The sequence below is a fragment of the Pogoniulus pusillus genome, chromosome 24 (assembly GCF_015220805.1).
Source record: "Pogoniulus pusillus isolate bPogPus1 chromosome 24, bPogPus1.pri, whole genome shotgun sequence".
NCBI lineage: Eukaryota > Metazoa > Chordata > Aves > Piciformes > Lybiidae > Pogoniulus > Pogoniulus pusillus.
In genome coordinates this window covers 12766049-12781755 of record NC_087287.1, presented here as the reverse complement: position 1 = coordinate 12781755, position 15707 = coordinate 12766049, and the positions used below count along the sequence as shown (strand labels likewise).

The 15707-nt window shown below is 40.5% G+C and overlaps 1 protein-coding gene across 10 annotated transcripts in view; it reads left to right on the top strand.

Annotated features, from left to right (window-relative positions):
• Positions 1–15707, top strand: part of INSC (INSC spindle orientation adaptor protein) — a 109073-nt gene that overhangs the window by 33304 nt on the left and 60062 nt on the right. For 9 of the 10 annotated variants that reach the window (XR_010306746.1, XR_010306747.1, XM_064163650.1 and 6 more), the window contains one exon: positions 9422–9509. Coding sequence is in view for 7 of the 10 variants with exons in the window: in XM_064163650.1 (XP_064019720.1) it covers positions 9457–9509 (53 nt within the window). In the remaining 3 variants the exon portion in view is untranslated. Of the gene's footprint in view, positions 1–9421; positions 9510–15707 lie in introns of those variants that run through there. The other variant, XM_064163651.1, reaches the window with a different exon arrangement.

The following is a 15707-nucleotide window of genomic DNA, read 5'->3' as shown; positions in this document are numbered from 1 at the left end:
ACTTGGTTTCAATTTGTATTTGCCTTATGTTTGACTTTGGCTAAGTCTCTGTCTCCGGCTTGGATAGGGAATGATGGGATGATTTTATTTTTATAGCTTCATTTTAACTCCTTTTAAATGCTATTTTATTTTTTTTACAATGCTGGTAGAGGAAATAAATAATCTTAGCTGTAGCTTCATTACATTCAGAAAGCTCATGTTAACAAGTAACAGAAAACTCTGCTGTTCTGTAGGCGTTTCTGAGCAGCATAGTCTACACTTGTTCAGGCTTGTAGAAGGTAAGGTGCAAAAACTTGCTTTCCTTTGTGCTCTGCGCAACAGCTTGCAGAAGGGAGGTTGTAGCCAGGTGGGGGTCTATCTCTTCTGCCAGGCAACCAGCAGCAGAACAAGGAGACACAGTCTCAAGTTGTGCCAGAGGAGGTATAGGCTGGATATTAGGAGGATGTTCATACCAGAGAGAGTGATTTACCATTGGAATGGGCTGCCCAGGGAGGTGGTGGAGTAGCCATCCCTGGAGGTGTTGAAGAAAAGACTGGATGAGGCACTTAGTGCCATAGTCCAGTTGATTGGATAGGGCTGAGTGATAAGTTGGACTGGATGAGCTTGGAGGTCTCTTCCAACCTGGTCGATTCTGTCAAGTAGCAGCCATTTTGTTTCTAATCTCTGCGCACAGAGAGGGGGAAGGCACAAGGTTCCACTTGCTGTTGAGGTGACAGAATCCATTCTTCTGATGGAAGTCGTTTGCATGTGGCTTTGGTGTAAGGTGTAAATCAGACCTAAGCAGGGGAATTTAAACGCCACAAACTTCTACCTCTGACAAAAGTGTTGGGGCAGCCCCCAGCTGTCCTTATTTCCAGTGAAATCTGGGAGGCTGAGGTGCTGCTGGCCCTGCTTGGCTTATGTTCCACCTCACCATGGTGACTGTTGGCCCCTCTCTAGCTGGGTCCTAAGGCCGCTGCCCTGGTGGTGCAGCTGGGCGTGGCTGCTGCTGTTGGGCTCTCGCTCCCCTCCGGGGTGGCTGGAACTGGCTGGAACCGGCTCTAACCAGTGGGCGGCAGCTGGGCCTCCTCTCACAGGCAGTGCGGAGACCTCAGAGCCGTGCCTCTGAGGCACTGAATTTACGGCTGCTGTGTCCCTGATCATTGCTCCGTGTGTAGCCTTGGGGGGAGGCAAAAGGAACACCCCTGCCCCCACACAGCCACAAAGCAGAGCAACCAAACGGTGAAAAGACCCCAAACCACAAAAAAGTAGGGGCATAGTTGTTCAGCCCAGTGGCAGCCAGATGTCTCCAAAGAATCATAGGGTGGCTGAGGTTGGAAAGGACCTCAAAGCTCATCCAGCTCCAGTCCCCCGCCACAGGCAGGGACACCTCCCACTAGAACAGGTCGCTCAAGGCCTCATCCAGCCTGGCCTTGAACACCTCCAGGGAGGAAGCATCCACAGCCTTCCTGGGCAGCCTGTGCCAGTGTCTCACCACCCTCACTGGAAAGAACTTCTTCCTAACATCTAGTTTAAATCTCCCCTCTGCCAATTTAAACCCATTACCCCTCCTCCTGTCATTACAGGACCTTGTAAGTAGTCTCTCCTGTAGGCCCCCTTCAAATACTGGAAGGCCACTACAAGGTCTCTTGGAAGCCTTCTCCTCTCTAGGCTGAAGAGCCCCAACTCTCATGGCCTCTCCTCATAGCAGAGCTGCTGCAGCCCTCTGATCATCTTCATGGCCTCCTGTGGACTCGCTCCAACAGTTCCATGTCCTTCTAGTGTTGGGGGCTCCAGAACTGTACACAGTGCTCCAGGGGGAGTCTCACAAGAGCAGGCCCTCGTACCACATAGGGGTCATCACTGCAGGTACTGCCATGGCTGAAGGTGAGTCACTGTGAAGGGAGGAAGTCTTACACACTGGACAGTGAAAGCCAAACAGGATTTATCTGTTTCTCTCCAGAAATACTTTTGAAACCAAGAAGTGTGACGAGGAACAGGGCTATTTTTATTAAGACTTGGGTGGTTCAGTGCAGGTGATGGGAAACTGGTTCAGGTTGTTTCAGGAAGGGATGTGGAAAGCACTACACAGTCTGTCAGCTAGTGAAGAGTATCTACAGAGGAGTTGTACAACTCAGCATTTCATGGTAGCAAGTTGCATTAATACTGCTCAGAGAACCAATAAACATTTCTATATGGTGATTATTTAGAATCACATAAAAGATAAAATACATCTCTGGAGTGCACCAACTTGCCACCCATTAGTCAGTTCCTGAAGCTCAAAAGCAAATTCTTTTCCAGTGAAACTGCCTCTGAAATGCTAACTGCCAGAAATGTGACCACTAATCAGGTTGCTCCCATAATACTGCTATCTGTATGAATTGGTGTGCCCCTTCCAGAAGGGAACATCCTTTAAGTCTTTCACTGATAAGAGGTTTTTTTTGTTTTTAATGCCAACTAAGTGATTATTCCAGTGGCTTTTTGCCCAAAATAATTTTAAGGAGGAGGGGGAGAAAGGAAATGTGTAAATCTGCTATGCTCCTCTTTAGTTCCTTGTTTAGAATATTTTCATAATATAGTCCATGATGCTGTAAACTCTGTTTCTAGACAGATTATATCTAAAGGGGAAAATTTGCTACAGATACTGTAAGAGAACTCATGCCTTGGCAAGTGGTGACAGATCTCATCCATTCCTAATCACTGTCATGGAGAAACTTAGATTGACCTGGGTAACATGGCTCTATGCTTTTCTTTCCTATGCACTGGCATCTCCTGTTTGTATTGCAGATATTCTCCTTAGTGTGTTTCCATATGATCCACTTGCTAAAACCAAAAAATGAAGTGAGACATCCTTTGCTGTAAAAGCAGATGTTTTGTTACTTTGTTTTGGTTTTTTTTGTGCATTGTGGCAATCATAGAATCAACTTCTTGGAAGAGACCTCCAAGATCATCCAGCCCAACCTATCACCCAGCCTTGTCCAATCGACTAGACCATGCCTCATCCAGTCTTTCCTTCAACACCTCCAGGGACGGTGACTCCACCACCTCCCTGGGCAGCCCATTCTAATGCCAATCACTCTCTCTGGCAACAACTTCCTCTTAACATCCAGCCCGTACCTCCCCTGGCACAACTTGAGACTGTGTCTCCTTGTTCTGATGCTGGTTGCCTGGGAGAAGAGATCAACTCCCACCTAGCTACAGCCTCCCTCAGGTAGTTGTAGACAGCAATGAGGTCAGCCCTGAGCCTCCTCTCTCCAGGCTAAACAACCCCAGATCACTCAGCATCTCCTCACAGGGCTGTGTTCCAGGCCTCTCACCATCTTTGTTGTCCTTCTCTGGATGTCTATGTGTAAGGAAGGCATTCTGAAGGCTCTAAAAGCAGAAATTGAATGAAGAAATTAAAATCTGTTTGCAGGTGAATGCTTGACTCCAGATGTCTTCCTTCCTTGCACATGCTGACCCCAGGTATAGCTGTGTACAGTAAGGCCAAGATAAGGGAAATCCAGAATAGAAGAGTAACACAGAGTTCAGTTTGTGTGAATTGCTACATTAGATGTGTATACACCCCCCCCCCCCCCCTTTTTAATGCACACATAACATACTTTTCAAATCTGTAATGTAATAGAATATAGAAGAATATAACATGTTTTAGAAAAATATAAAACTATTTAAATACATCTATACTGTATATTTTTTCTTTGTAAATACTGAAGGCTAGGTTGGGTGAGGTTTTGAGCATCCTGATCTAGTGAAAGTTGTCCCTACCCAACAGCAGTGGATTTGGAACTAGGAGATCTTTAAGGTCCTTTCCAACCCAAACTGATATATGATTCTGTGATGCATAAATATGAGTGTTGTCAAAGACAATGACTTGTTTAAAATGAGTTCTCACTCATGTAGAGTAAAAAATGGGAAGAAACATGCACTAAAAATAAAAGCCTGGGTGAGTTAAAATAGATTTGTACTTCAGATTGTGCTTGAGGTGCAGGGAATCAACTACTCAGCAGTGCCTTCTCTTTGATTATTGGTTTTGCAAGAGCAGCTGCCATGAATGAATGCTGAAGGTAGCACCTGCTCCCCCCTCTCCGTCTTTTAGCCTTAATTTTGTATTGTAGGAGTGTGGTAGGTACATCTGTGTGTGATCTGCTAACACAACCTGTTTTAATGCATCATTTGAGGGACTCTTCATTATTTCTTGCTCCTTATTTTATGGCTTCTTAGATTTGTGAAGTGCAGCTTAAATCCGAGTTGGTTTTTACTACTATAATTCATTCAGGTCTGTATAAGCTTGTTATAATGCAAAATGACAAGAAGATTCTCAGTCCTCAAATGGCCAGTATGGAAAACTTCTAGTGGACAGGAAAGAGTGTGTGCATTTACTTTCTGACTGATCACGTAAACGTTGTCAGAATTTTGCTCTTAATTTGATTTGTGACATTCCATTAACAGTTTTTCTGTGTACCAGAAGAACAATATCTAATGATTCCCTGCCTTGTAGAGATGTAAAATAAGGGCAGACACTGCTTGGCAGAAGATTGTACTTCAATACAGACAGGAACCATTCATATTAATCAAGTGATAACTAGTCTGAAATGACTTTTAGCTAATGACTTATGCTCAGGTTAACCATATTACTTAAAGGTAACATGTTCTTCTAATGCTGGCTACTATTAATAGGCAAAAGCTAGATGTGTGGATTTCTGTCTTTTCCTGAAAGAACTGAAGCTCATATTTCAAGATACTCTTAATGTTGGAATTGTGATGTGAAGGGTTAGAAGTGGAGTGGCAAAAGTTCATGGATTTGTCTTTTGATTTAAGCTTCTACAAGGGTGGACATGTCTGCAGGGAACGAGCTGAAATGTGAATTTAATTGTGTGCATTTTGGGTCTTAATTATCCAAGACATCATTTTGTGATGGAGGACATCTTTAGGGCCAACAGGAGCAGGAGTAAATGAGTCACACTTAGTTCACTGTGAATATGTGCTATTACCATGATACTTCTGGACAGGAATGTGTTTCTAACAATCCTGACTGCTAAAATCCTTCGAATTCCTAGCTTGTTAAGTATAAGGTAACATGTTGAATGGTGGAGAAACCATTTGAACTGGGAGATTTTACAAGACACAATTTGTTTTCCTAGCAGAAATAACATCTTTTTTAGGATGGCAAAAAGCCACACTACACTGTAGAAGCTGCTCTCCAACACTAAACAGATGATCAAGAGGTGGCTTCCAGCAAGGAGCTCCTATAAGACAGGAGGAGTCTGCTTTTGTGTAACCAGTGGTTTAACAGCTCTCAGCTGTATTGCTGGGCTGCACTGCACTGGTTACACATGTGTTGCCAAGCCTAGCGCAAGTTAGGATGAGACTTCTCCTTTAATTTATGGGTGGGCTGGTTGGACAGTTTTGTAAAACTGGTCTTAGTTGTTGGTTGCCAGCATCAGGCCATGGTTCTGGTATACAGGAAAGTTCTCTTTCTGGTGGTGTGCTCTGCTGACACTGTCTTTTGTGAGCAATGCTTACATGATGTTTCAACTGTGATGCTTTGTTTTCCTCTGGTAGAATACTTTTCTAAAAGATGCTTTTGACTTACTGTCTTCAGTGGGAATGAAATGTGGTTTGTGGTCTGCTTTTCTACTGCTTCCCTTGACTAAACATGAGGAAATAACATGGAAGCAATGCAAGTTGGTGCATTTATGTAAAATGCCTCATAAAAGCCTGGCAATGACAATTTAATTATTTTAGCACAAGTATCACTTTGGGTTGTACAAAAATGACCAGTACTGTGTCTATAAGTATTGGGTGATTTTTATTGATTCTTTTGTTTTGTTTACTTAGACAGCATCTCTGACCAGTGGCCACTTGAGACAGTGGAAAAATGTATATGCAGTATGTATGGAATAAATGTGATCATGTATGTGTATATATATGGCTATAACATGTATACATATCATACACTATGCTCTTATGAGATTTTAAGTCAGAAGGGAATCTTTTAAATGGCCATTAGGAGACTGGAATCTGACTTCAGGCACTGTTTGAGATCTGTAGCTTTGCTTGCTGCCACACTGTCACCACAATCTGTGAGGAAGCAGCAAGTGAGAAGGATTAAGAGGCATGTGGCATATGCTTACAGTTTGTGTATCCTTGAATGTGTATGTTCATGGACACACCACCTGTTTTGGTTGTGTATAGCTATTGTGTGAAATCTATTGACCTTCTTGGTGTCTCTGCACCGAGGCTCAGACAGCAGTTGCAATAGAGTTGTGCACCATTATCTATGCTCGTGTTTCAGTTCCCCAAAGAAAAAGCCTTGGGGAGGATTTTATGGCAGGTTACTAGCATATGTGTTTCTGTTAGTAACTGCAGACCTCTGTTACTCTGTGCTTCTTGTCCTATGTTAGCCAGAGTAAAGAACCCCTTGACCCTGAGTAGGATAGTTTGTGTAGAAGATGAAATGTTTGATACTCTGAAAGTTTCTTGCTTTGACTTGAGGTGATTTTTAGGAGGTTACAGCCAGCTATAGTAGGAGACTTTTCTTTTTTGGAATGTTGACTGTAGCTCAGCAATGTATCGTTACCTTTAATTAAAAGCAACATGAACTCACTGGAAGGATCCACCAGTCCCACCGTAGTCTTTACTAGGAAGTACAGTTGTTTTAGTCTTGCCCGTGGAGGTAAATAAGACTACTGAAAACTGAACCTGTCTGCCACTGAGCAATATAATTGCCCAGCACTTGAGACACAGCCTCAAGCTACGCCAGGGGGAATTTAGGCTGGAGGTGAGGAGAAAGCTCTTCACTGAGAGAGTCATTGGACACTGGAATGGGCTGCCCGGGGAGGCGGTGGAGTCGCTGTCCCTGGGGCTGTTCAAGGCAAGATTGGACGTGGCACTTGGTGCCATGGCCTGTGGTAAAGGGTTGGACTTGATGATCTATGAGGTCTCTTCCAACCTTGGTGATACTGTGATACTGTTAAAGCATTCTGGGCAGGACCTCAAGCCTGCATCCTGTCAATCACTGGGTGTCCAGCCTACCTTTTTGTCATGGGTTTAGATGGGCTACTGTGATACTTGGTTGTGCTGGTGGTACAGCTGGTCCTCTGGCAGATGATCAGGTGCTTGAAGGGACCTTTTCCTCATGTTGTCAACATAAACTTGGGCTTAAAGGCTTGAATTCGTAACTAATCATAAGCTTCAGACAGGCTGTTTGGTAAAAGCACTGGTGTGGCTTTTTATTGTTCCTGGAACATGAGTGACTTCTAAGTCGGAATTGATCATGTTCTTGAAGGCTCTCATCTGTAATAGAAATGTGTATTTTGTGGGAAGACACCTGCATTTTTTGTCAGGTTCCTAATATATAGGGAATCATGACATGCAATGATCCAATTTATGTCTCTTCAGTATTTCACTACTCACAAGTAATGGAGTACTAGCAGATGCTTTGATTTGTATATGTAGAAATTGTCAGTAGGCTGAGCTAATGGTGAAGGAGCTTTGCTTTGCCAGAAGGCAGTATTTGATATTGTGGTGGTAGCAAAAGAAGGTAAATCATGTGCCTAATGAAAAGCAGGAGATACAGCTCATGCCTAGCTAGTGTTTTCTGCTGCCTAAAAGAGTATTTCCTTGGTCCCTTGCATGAGAAGATTTATGGAGAGAAACTTCATCTTCAAAATGGAGATTTAATGCAGATGTGTTCATCTTTGATTAAGGGCATCTTCTCCAAATTACAATAGTGATAATTGACTATTTTCAGCAGACGTGATTACAAATCATCACTTAATCTTAAGTGACTTTGATGAAGAAACAAACCATTTCTGCTAGTAAAAAGAAAAAGAAATGAAGATAGCTTATTTATTCCAGTTGTTAGAGAAGTCTGTGTATCATATGCTAAATATTAACACCCTCCCCACAACAAAACCAAACAAAAGAACTGAACCCATAGCAATACTAAACTTGTTTTTCAAATCTCGATGCCATGGGACCAGAAAAAACACTTGCTAATATTTTTGTACTTGGCTATATGAATTTTCAGGCACAGTGTATGAAATATCTGAAATATGTTTCAATTGGAAAATTTGGTACCATTTAAATTGTCTATTTCTTATTTTTCTAAAGTGATTATTCTCCCATATTTCAGTACAGTTATTAGTTACTGAATGGATTAAGAAGAGTAAATTTATTGTTTCCAGGAAAATTTAAAGAGTAAGGAGGAATACAGGGTGACACCATTACCAAAGCAATGTGGTAGTAGTGGGCAGAACATGCAAATGCATTACTTTGGTTGTAATATTTTTATGTACTCAACACAATATTTGTGGGATCTTGGAGATAAAAGCAAGGACATGCATTAGCAGTCATTAGGGAACACTTTGCTAGGAAAGATGCTGAGGACCACTCTGTGTCAATTAAGAGCAATTAGAAGTGGCAAAAAACCTTAAATGCTCTCTAACTCAGTTGCAGAATGTAGCAAATACCCACATGGCAGAATTTCACAAGTGGCTACATCAAAAACATCCTGCCTCAGTTGGTGACAAAACCAGTGTTAATTTCCTGTTTAAAGTATTTTCTCCAAGAGTGAGATCCACTGATACCATGTTTTTCTTCACATTGAGGAAGCATAATTTCCCCACTGTTCCTGTCCCTTTCTCCAAATTCATTCATCTTATCCTTGTTCATCTTGAATGACAGAATAATCTTTTCCTTCAAGTAATTTGCATTAGTTTACCTCTGGCCAAGTGTGTGAGTGGGAATGCCTTTTTTTTTGACAGAATAAATGCTCTCTGGCTTTTGTTAAGAATCTATGCTGATATATAGTGTGTGATGGAGGTAGTTAAAAGAGGAGGGAGGTGGCACCTCTCTTGCCTCTTTCTAGTACAATTATGTTCAGATGCATCTCTTGGTCACCCAATATGAAGGAAAAATACTGAAGAGGAAGATGCAAATAGTGTTCCAAAATGGTAGAAAGCAAAAAAAATATTAACATAGAAGGATCCAATACCTCATTAACTTGGACATCATTTTTGTAAATGTAGTGCTGAATGATCCTGCAATCACAGGAGCACACACTTGCATTCTCTTGCAACGTTTATCTCAATAATGTGAAGAATTACAGTCATACCAAATAGATTTCTCCTAAAATTCAACTTACTTCAGATAAATGAGGCTAAATAATAACTTAACTCAGAAATGCTCAGCTCGGATAACTCTGACCCAATCAGTAGCCCAGGTCTCAAATATGCAAATCCTATGTTATTTATGCCATGAAGTGTACTTAATGACCCTGGCTATCTTTTGAACTTGTGTAGTAGTCTGAGAGGAAAAATACCCTTGGAACTGTTTTTGATGAGTTAACTCCACAGATCAGAAGGATGCTGTGTCACCCTGGACTGAAGAAGCTGGAGTGTCCCTGGCCTTACTAATAGGCTGTTTGTTTTCTTTCTAGATTTCAGTCTATGGAAAAGTGCACATAAAATAAAGATGGCTTTTAAGGGTGAGGACCACTTAGATTCCCTTCCATTACCTGTTCAGCGGTAAGTAGCATGCTCTGTCATTCAGGCTTAAGTGATTAAATGCTGCTAAGGCTACAGCTACACTTTTCTTTGAGGATCCAAAGACTTTCAAACTCATTTTAAAACTCTATTTTATGTGATGTTCATACAAAATGTTGAGAATTAATGTTCAAATCTGTGATGATTCCTCAAGGCAGTTGCAAACTTTTATACTTGCAGCCTGGTACATCATGGCAATGAATGATGTGATACTCTTTACTGGATCAGTTCTTGATGATGGATGTCCATGGCACTTGTACTCTGAAGACTGATGAAAACTATCAAGTTCTTTAACTTGGTTGACTTTCTTCAGGTGGAGCTATGGTAATGACAAGACTACTATTGTACCATCTAGACACTTGTGCATAAGTCCTTTGCAGCATTTAATCTCAAAATCACTCCCTTGATTTCATGTCCCAAAGCTGGTAAATTTGCCATATGGGAATTGTGTGGCAGAGGGAAAAATAGAAGTTAGACTTCCTGTCATCCAGTTCTTAACCAAAAGACAGCCCTTCCTCCTTTTGTAACTTTCTTTCTTCCTTTTTTTTTTTTTTTTTTTTTTTTTGGTGGAACTGAATATCTGAGCCTTATGAAAAACAATAAGAATGACATTACACCTGTGTATTTATAGCCTTGCATTGCTCTTCAAAATCTCTAGGTGTTCTGGTAACTTCTCTAGGGGACCTCCTTAGGTATCCTGTTATTGGGCCCTCCGTGATCAAGAACATAAAACTTAACATACCTGTCAGCTCATGAGAAATCTAAACTTCTTCAGTATGCCTCTCGGATTTTTTTAGTGTAGTTTGTATTTGTCTTAAGGTTGTTGTTGATTTTTTTGTTGTCTTTTGGTTTGTTTAGTTTTTATTAATGATTTGTTGAGTGTTTTTCGGTGTTGTTTTTTTCTTGCAGTGCTGTTTTTGTGTTGTGGGTAATGTGATAGCTGAAGATCTGTTTGCTGGGTAGCAGGTCAGGCAAGGGGCTTCTATGTCTCTGCTCTGGTGAGACACCTCATCTGGAGTAGTGTGGAATCCTTAGTACGGGAAAGGCACAGATCTGTTGGAGTGTGTCTGGAGGAGCACCATGAAGATCGAGATTTAGTATTTTCAGGCTAGTCTGTATTGATCTTGCCCTGCTGCTTTGAATCCTGTATTCCTTATAATCAGTTTTATGTGGTCAATGTCAGAAACTTGGGTTTTGTGGCACTTGTAGAGTATTCAGATGAAGACTGTAAGAAATTCTAGAGGAAATACTGCATATTATCTGTAACACAGGAGCTAGAGGTGAAGACTTTTAGAGTTCAAGGTTCAGTGTTCTTACATAACTCTATGATTCATTGCTCTGAATTTTTGAAAAGCATTCATGAATGGAATGCTTGCTGGGCAAGTGAAAATGTTTTATTGAAAACCTCTTTTGCAGCAAGCTCTAGGAAGTGAGTACTACAGAAGAAAGGTACACTGCCAATAATGCCATAAAGCTAGCTTCTGGTGATAAGGAATAAATTTAGTTATTGTGTAGCTCCAGACACTAATTTAATGACCTTATGTTCTTTTCATTTCACTCATTTACCCTATAACCATTCAACAAAGAGTTTTATAGCTTCAGAAAACTCACCTTGTTATGAAGTGTTTCTGGTTTTAGTGATTTATATTCCACTTTTAACCAAAATGAAAGCCAGGTTGTTTGTGAGTAGTTTGATGCTGATAGTTAAACCAGATGTGTGTATCCATGGGGTCCTTCTCAGAAGGATTTTCAGGTATGTCAGTTGACTGGATCTGAAGGGTGAAATTAGTAAAACAACAACTATTGACTTGCCATCATTTGGTGGCATTCATGAGGAATGTGAACTCAATAGATTTTCATTTTGAATCCTTCAAGGTGTTAATATGTAGGTCAGTAGTTTCACTTGCAGACAGTAAAAATCATTGTGTTTTACTTGTACTTTATTCATTTTGGGAGTGTGCAAGTTTGACAGAATGCAAGATTTTTCCTAACCTTTTTATTCTGATAGCTTTATCATTATATCTCTAAGTTGTATAACATTCCATAGAAATATATTATTTCCCAGAGCTATGCTGTAAAATATTTCAAGCTGAGCTGCAGAAGTCACAGAAGAATTTTGGCTTTTAACCTGAAGGAAATTTGAGTTTGTCCATTATAATAATTGTGAAGTTATGGGGAGCTTAAAATGTGAACAAATGGATGAATTTTAACAATGTGTTCACCTGGCCTCAGCAGACCTTTTTTGATTCAAGCTGGTATTTCATATTTGTGGCTTGCTGTTAGTTGGGACCTTTTAAAAATGATCAAGCATCATCTTTCATACTTAAAGACAGGAATTTATCCTAAATCTCTCCTGTCAGGATCAATAGCGTGTTTCATAGTGCGTGGGACACAAGCACTGCAACGTGGTCAAGCTAGTGCTGGTATAGCCTTTATCACAGAAGAAATCTGACTGGTCAGTTTCAGAATGTGTATTTTTGAAGTGTGAGAATCTATAGAAAAGACTTGTCTGGGCACTGAAGACACAGCAGATCCCATCTGCCTGATGAATATCTTGTGTCCAGGACTTGGTATCCTTTTCTGAAAGGAACCTTGAATTAACGTCTTTGAAATAATGGTGGCAGAACTTGCCTGAATGTTAAGTTACTTGACCTGCCTGATAGGATGTTTCCTTCTGATTGTATCTTTGCAACTATTACATGACATTTTTGTGTCATCAGATTAGTCATCTTTACACACTGTATCTAGATCTTCTAGCTACTGCGTTATGGCTCTGACTTCATGCTTCTTTGCAAATTTTCCCTCGTACTAGCAAGATCCTTTCAAAGAAATTGTATGTGATTTGTGATGCTTGCTTGTCTTTGAATCTTTGCCATGTTTTTCTGTATCATGTTTTAGGAGAGATGCTGATGAGGTTTACATGTACTCTGCCACTTCTCTTGGATGTCTAGGCTCTGTTTACAGAAAACAGCTTGGCTAGTTACTGTTATGGAGGGATAATTAATGCAAGATGTTATTTTCCCAAAATTAATTTTGTGTTTTAATTTTCATATTCAGAACTCTCATCACCCCTGAATACTATTTTTAATAATAATTGTTTCTTTGCACGGTCATGGAGCATCCAAAGGAACAACTAGATCTAGAAATAACTAGCAAAAAGATACAGACATTAATTGAACTGGAAGAGAAGGTTCCTGCAGTCAATACACCACTTGTGTCAATATACCTCTTGCCCACTAGATGTACTCCCCTTTTCTGCTTATGGCAGAAGACTATGGTGAATTATGAGAGGCTTTAACTATTTATTAAAAAAAAAACAATCTTCTGACTTGTGGGGCTAGCTACAGCTTCAAACAGTACCAAATGTTTTCAGGGAATTCTGTTACTGTCTTGTCAGCTGCTGAGACTTGATTCTTCCTAGGCTTCAGAGTGCTGGGGAAAGGAGACAGACTATCTCTGGACAGTCTGTCTGTGTAGCCAGGGCTCCTCGTCTTGGCAGGATACTTTCAGGTGTAGGCAGGATGTCTTGTGATGTGCAGTCTTAGCACGATGTCATGCTGGATATGCAGGCCAATTGCATGGATGCATTTAGAGCCTGTTCCTGGTAAACTCAAGGCAGTGTAGTTTCCAGGTAAACAACTCTCTATTATCAGGGCTTCTTACTTTATGACAGAGCTAGCTTATAGCTTAGTATAGCATAGCAGCAGGCAGCAGCAGCAGGCAAGCAGGCATGAATGCAATGGCAGAGCACATTGTGTTTACCTGCTCAACTCTTTTCATCAATACAGCCTGAGACTAATGGACCTTTGGACATAACTGCCAATCAGAATGGCAATTATCCAAACTTGACCACATTAGGTGAAGCCATAGGCTTGCTTTACCTAAATTTGGGAAAAACACAGGCCTTGCACAAAGCAGACACAAGATGAGCGTGTGTGTACCTTGTTTACTACAGGATGTAAACAAGCCTGGGCAAGCCAGAGTCCTTAGACTCAAAGGCTCCAGGTTCTTTGTTCTCTTTAGTGTGGTTGGTTCTCCCCATAGCAGAAGGAGGGAGAGCAGAAAAACATGCCTGGGCAAACCAGGCCATGTATAAGTCTATTCTGGCCTATTAGGCCCACCACAACAGCTATTTTGGTGCTGAAGGTTTTATCTTGTGTGTGGGATATTTCTTTGTGTTTGTAAATCTAACACCATGAACAATGCATTAATTGATGCAAATACTTTGATTTATTTTAGTCTGTCAAATGTTTCTATTGCAGTTTGATACTCATCTGCTTTGTGAAGTCTTCAAGTAATGTAGTTGGATCTTTGGAAGTTTGGGATATATTAGCTGTACCATGAGAAGCTTGAGAACTTTTTGAATTGTAAAATAATGGTATTTCTGTTGTCATCTTTATCTCAGAGTTTTATTTCAGTACTGTCTTCTTATTATTACAATGATTTACACCTAACACCATCATGACCATTAAACCATGTCCTGAAGGACAGTATCTACATAGTTTTTGAACATCTCCAAGGATGGTGACTCCATCACCTCCCTGGGCAGCTGTTTCAATGCCTGACCACCCTTTCAGTAAAGAATTTTTCCTAACATCCAACCTAAACCTCCTCTGGTACAATCCCAGGACATTTAATCTCATTCTATCACTTGATAACAGGGAGAAGAGATCATCAGTCACCTCACTGCAACCTCCTTTTGGGTGGCTGTAGAGAGCAATGAGATCTCCGTTCAGCCTCCTCTTCTCCAGACTGAACAACCCCAGCTCTCTCAGTCACCCTTATAAGGTTATTCTCTAGATCCTGCATCAGCTTTGAATTTGAGCACTGAACATAATTTCTCCTGATTCTGCCCTGATTATTCTTCTTGGCCTTAGGCAAACCACTTTACCTTCCCGTGCATTTCCTTCCTCTGTCTCAGCTGGGGAAACACAATGGAAGTCTTTATTAGCCCATCTTAACAAACTGCTATTTTAATGATACTTACAAGGTCATACTCAGTGCTATATATTTCTTGTTAGGCCTGGTATGTGTGCATCATCCTCTTGCACTGTTGAGGTTGGTAAGGTTGAATATTACCCAGCAGCTGCAAAGCTGTTTCTGTTCACAAACTAACTTGTTCCCTCTATGTGATATATTTTACCATCATTTTCACAGTGATGTTATCTTGCAAGTGAGTTCATTAAATTCTCTTTATAGCTATGGCTACAGAAGAGGATGGTGATTAATTACCTTGTTATTTCTGAGGTATTTCCCCACAATCTGATTTTTAAAAATAAATCTCTTCATTAAGGATATTTTTGTGATCTTTCTATGACTCGCCTTTGCAGCTATTTATTAGAAATACCAGTACCAGTATTGTGTTAAATACAATATTTGTCACTTCAGTTCACATTTCCTGGGAATTTCTTCTTTACTTAATTGCCTGCCCTCTCTTAATCTGGTTCACTGCTGCCTGGGGATGGTGGGAGGATCATGTAATCAGTTGTTCAGTAACCTGTAATGAGCAAATTTAAGAAAGCTAGCAGAACAATGCTACAACTTTGTAAATGGTTTTGTCCCTTTTTTCCCTTTGTGACAAACAGTATAGTGATCTTAAGAAATGTACTGCTCTGACCTCATTTCTAGTCTCATTATATTTGCTAGTGTCTGTTAGTGGTTGGATTTCTGAGCTCATATTAACCCTGAGGGATTTGGAGTGAAATGCATACAGGAGTTAAGCTGAAATGTGGCTGTTAACAGTGGCTCTCTTTGCTCCTCACAGTATTTTAGAGAATGTGAAGTTTGTGTGTATGTATAAATGGATGTTACTTTATTTAGGGCAATATTCCTAAAGGACCACAGATAAGTGACTTTTTGCTTGTTTTTCTAGAAAACAAACCTAATCAAAACTTGCTACATGTGTAAACTATGCTTCAGGTATTTGAATTTTGTACTTTTCCTTCTGTCAATGCTTTGCTATTGAGGATCTTCCAGGAGTACAATGTGAATATAAAACCCATCTAAATTGAGAACATCATATTCCCTCCAAATAAAGTGAATAGAAATATTTTCCCATTGTCTTAAATAGCAGCAGAACTGAGCTCATAATAAAAAAACCTGAGAAAATATAATAGAAAAAGGAGATCTAGAGAATGTTAGAAGCATCCAGCCTGCATCAGTCAGGAGTCCTTTATTCAC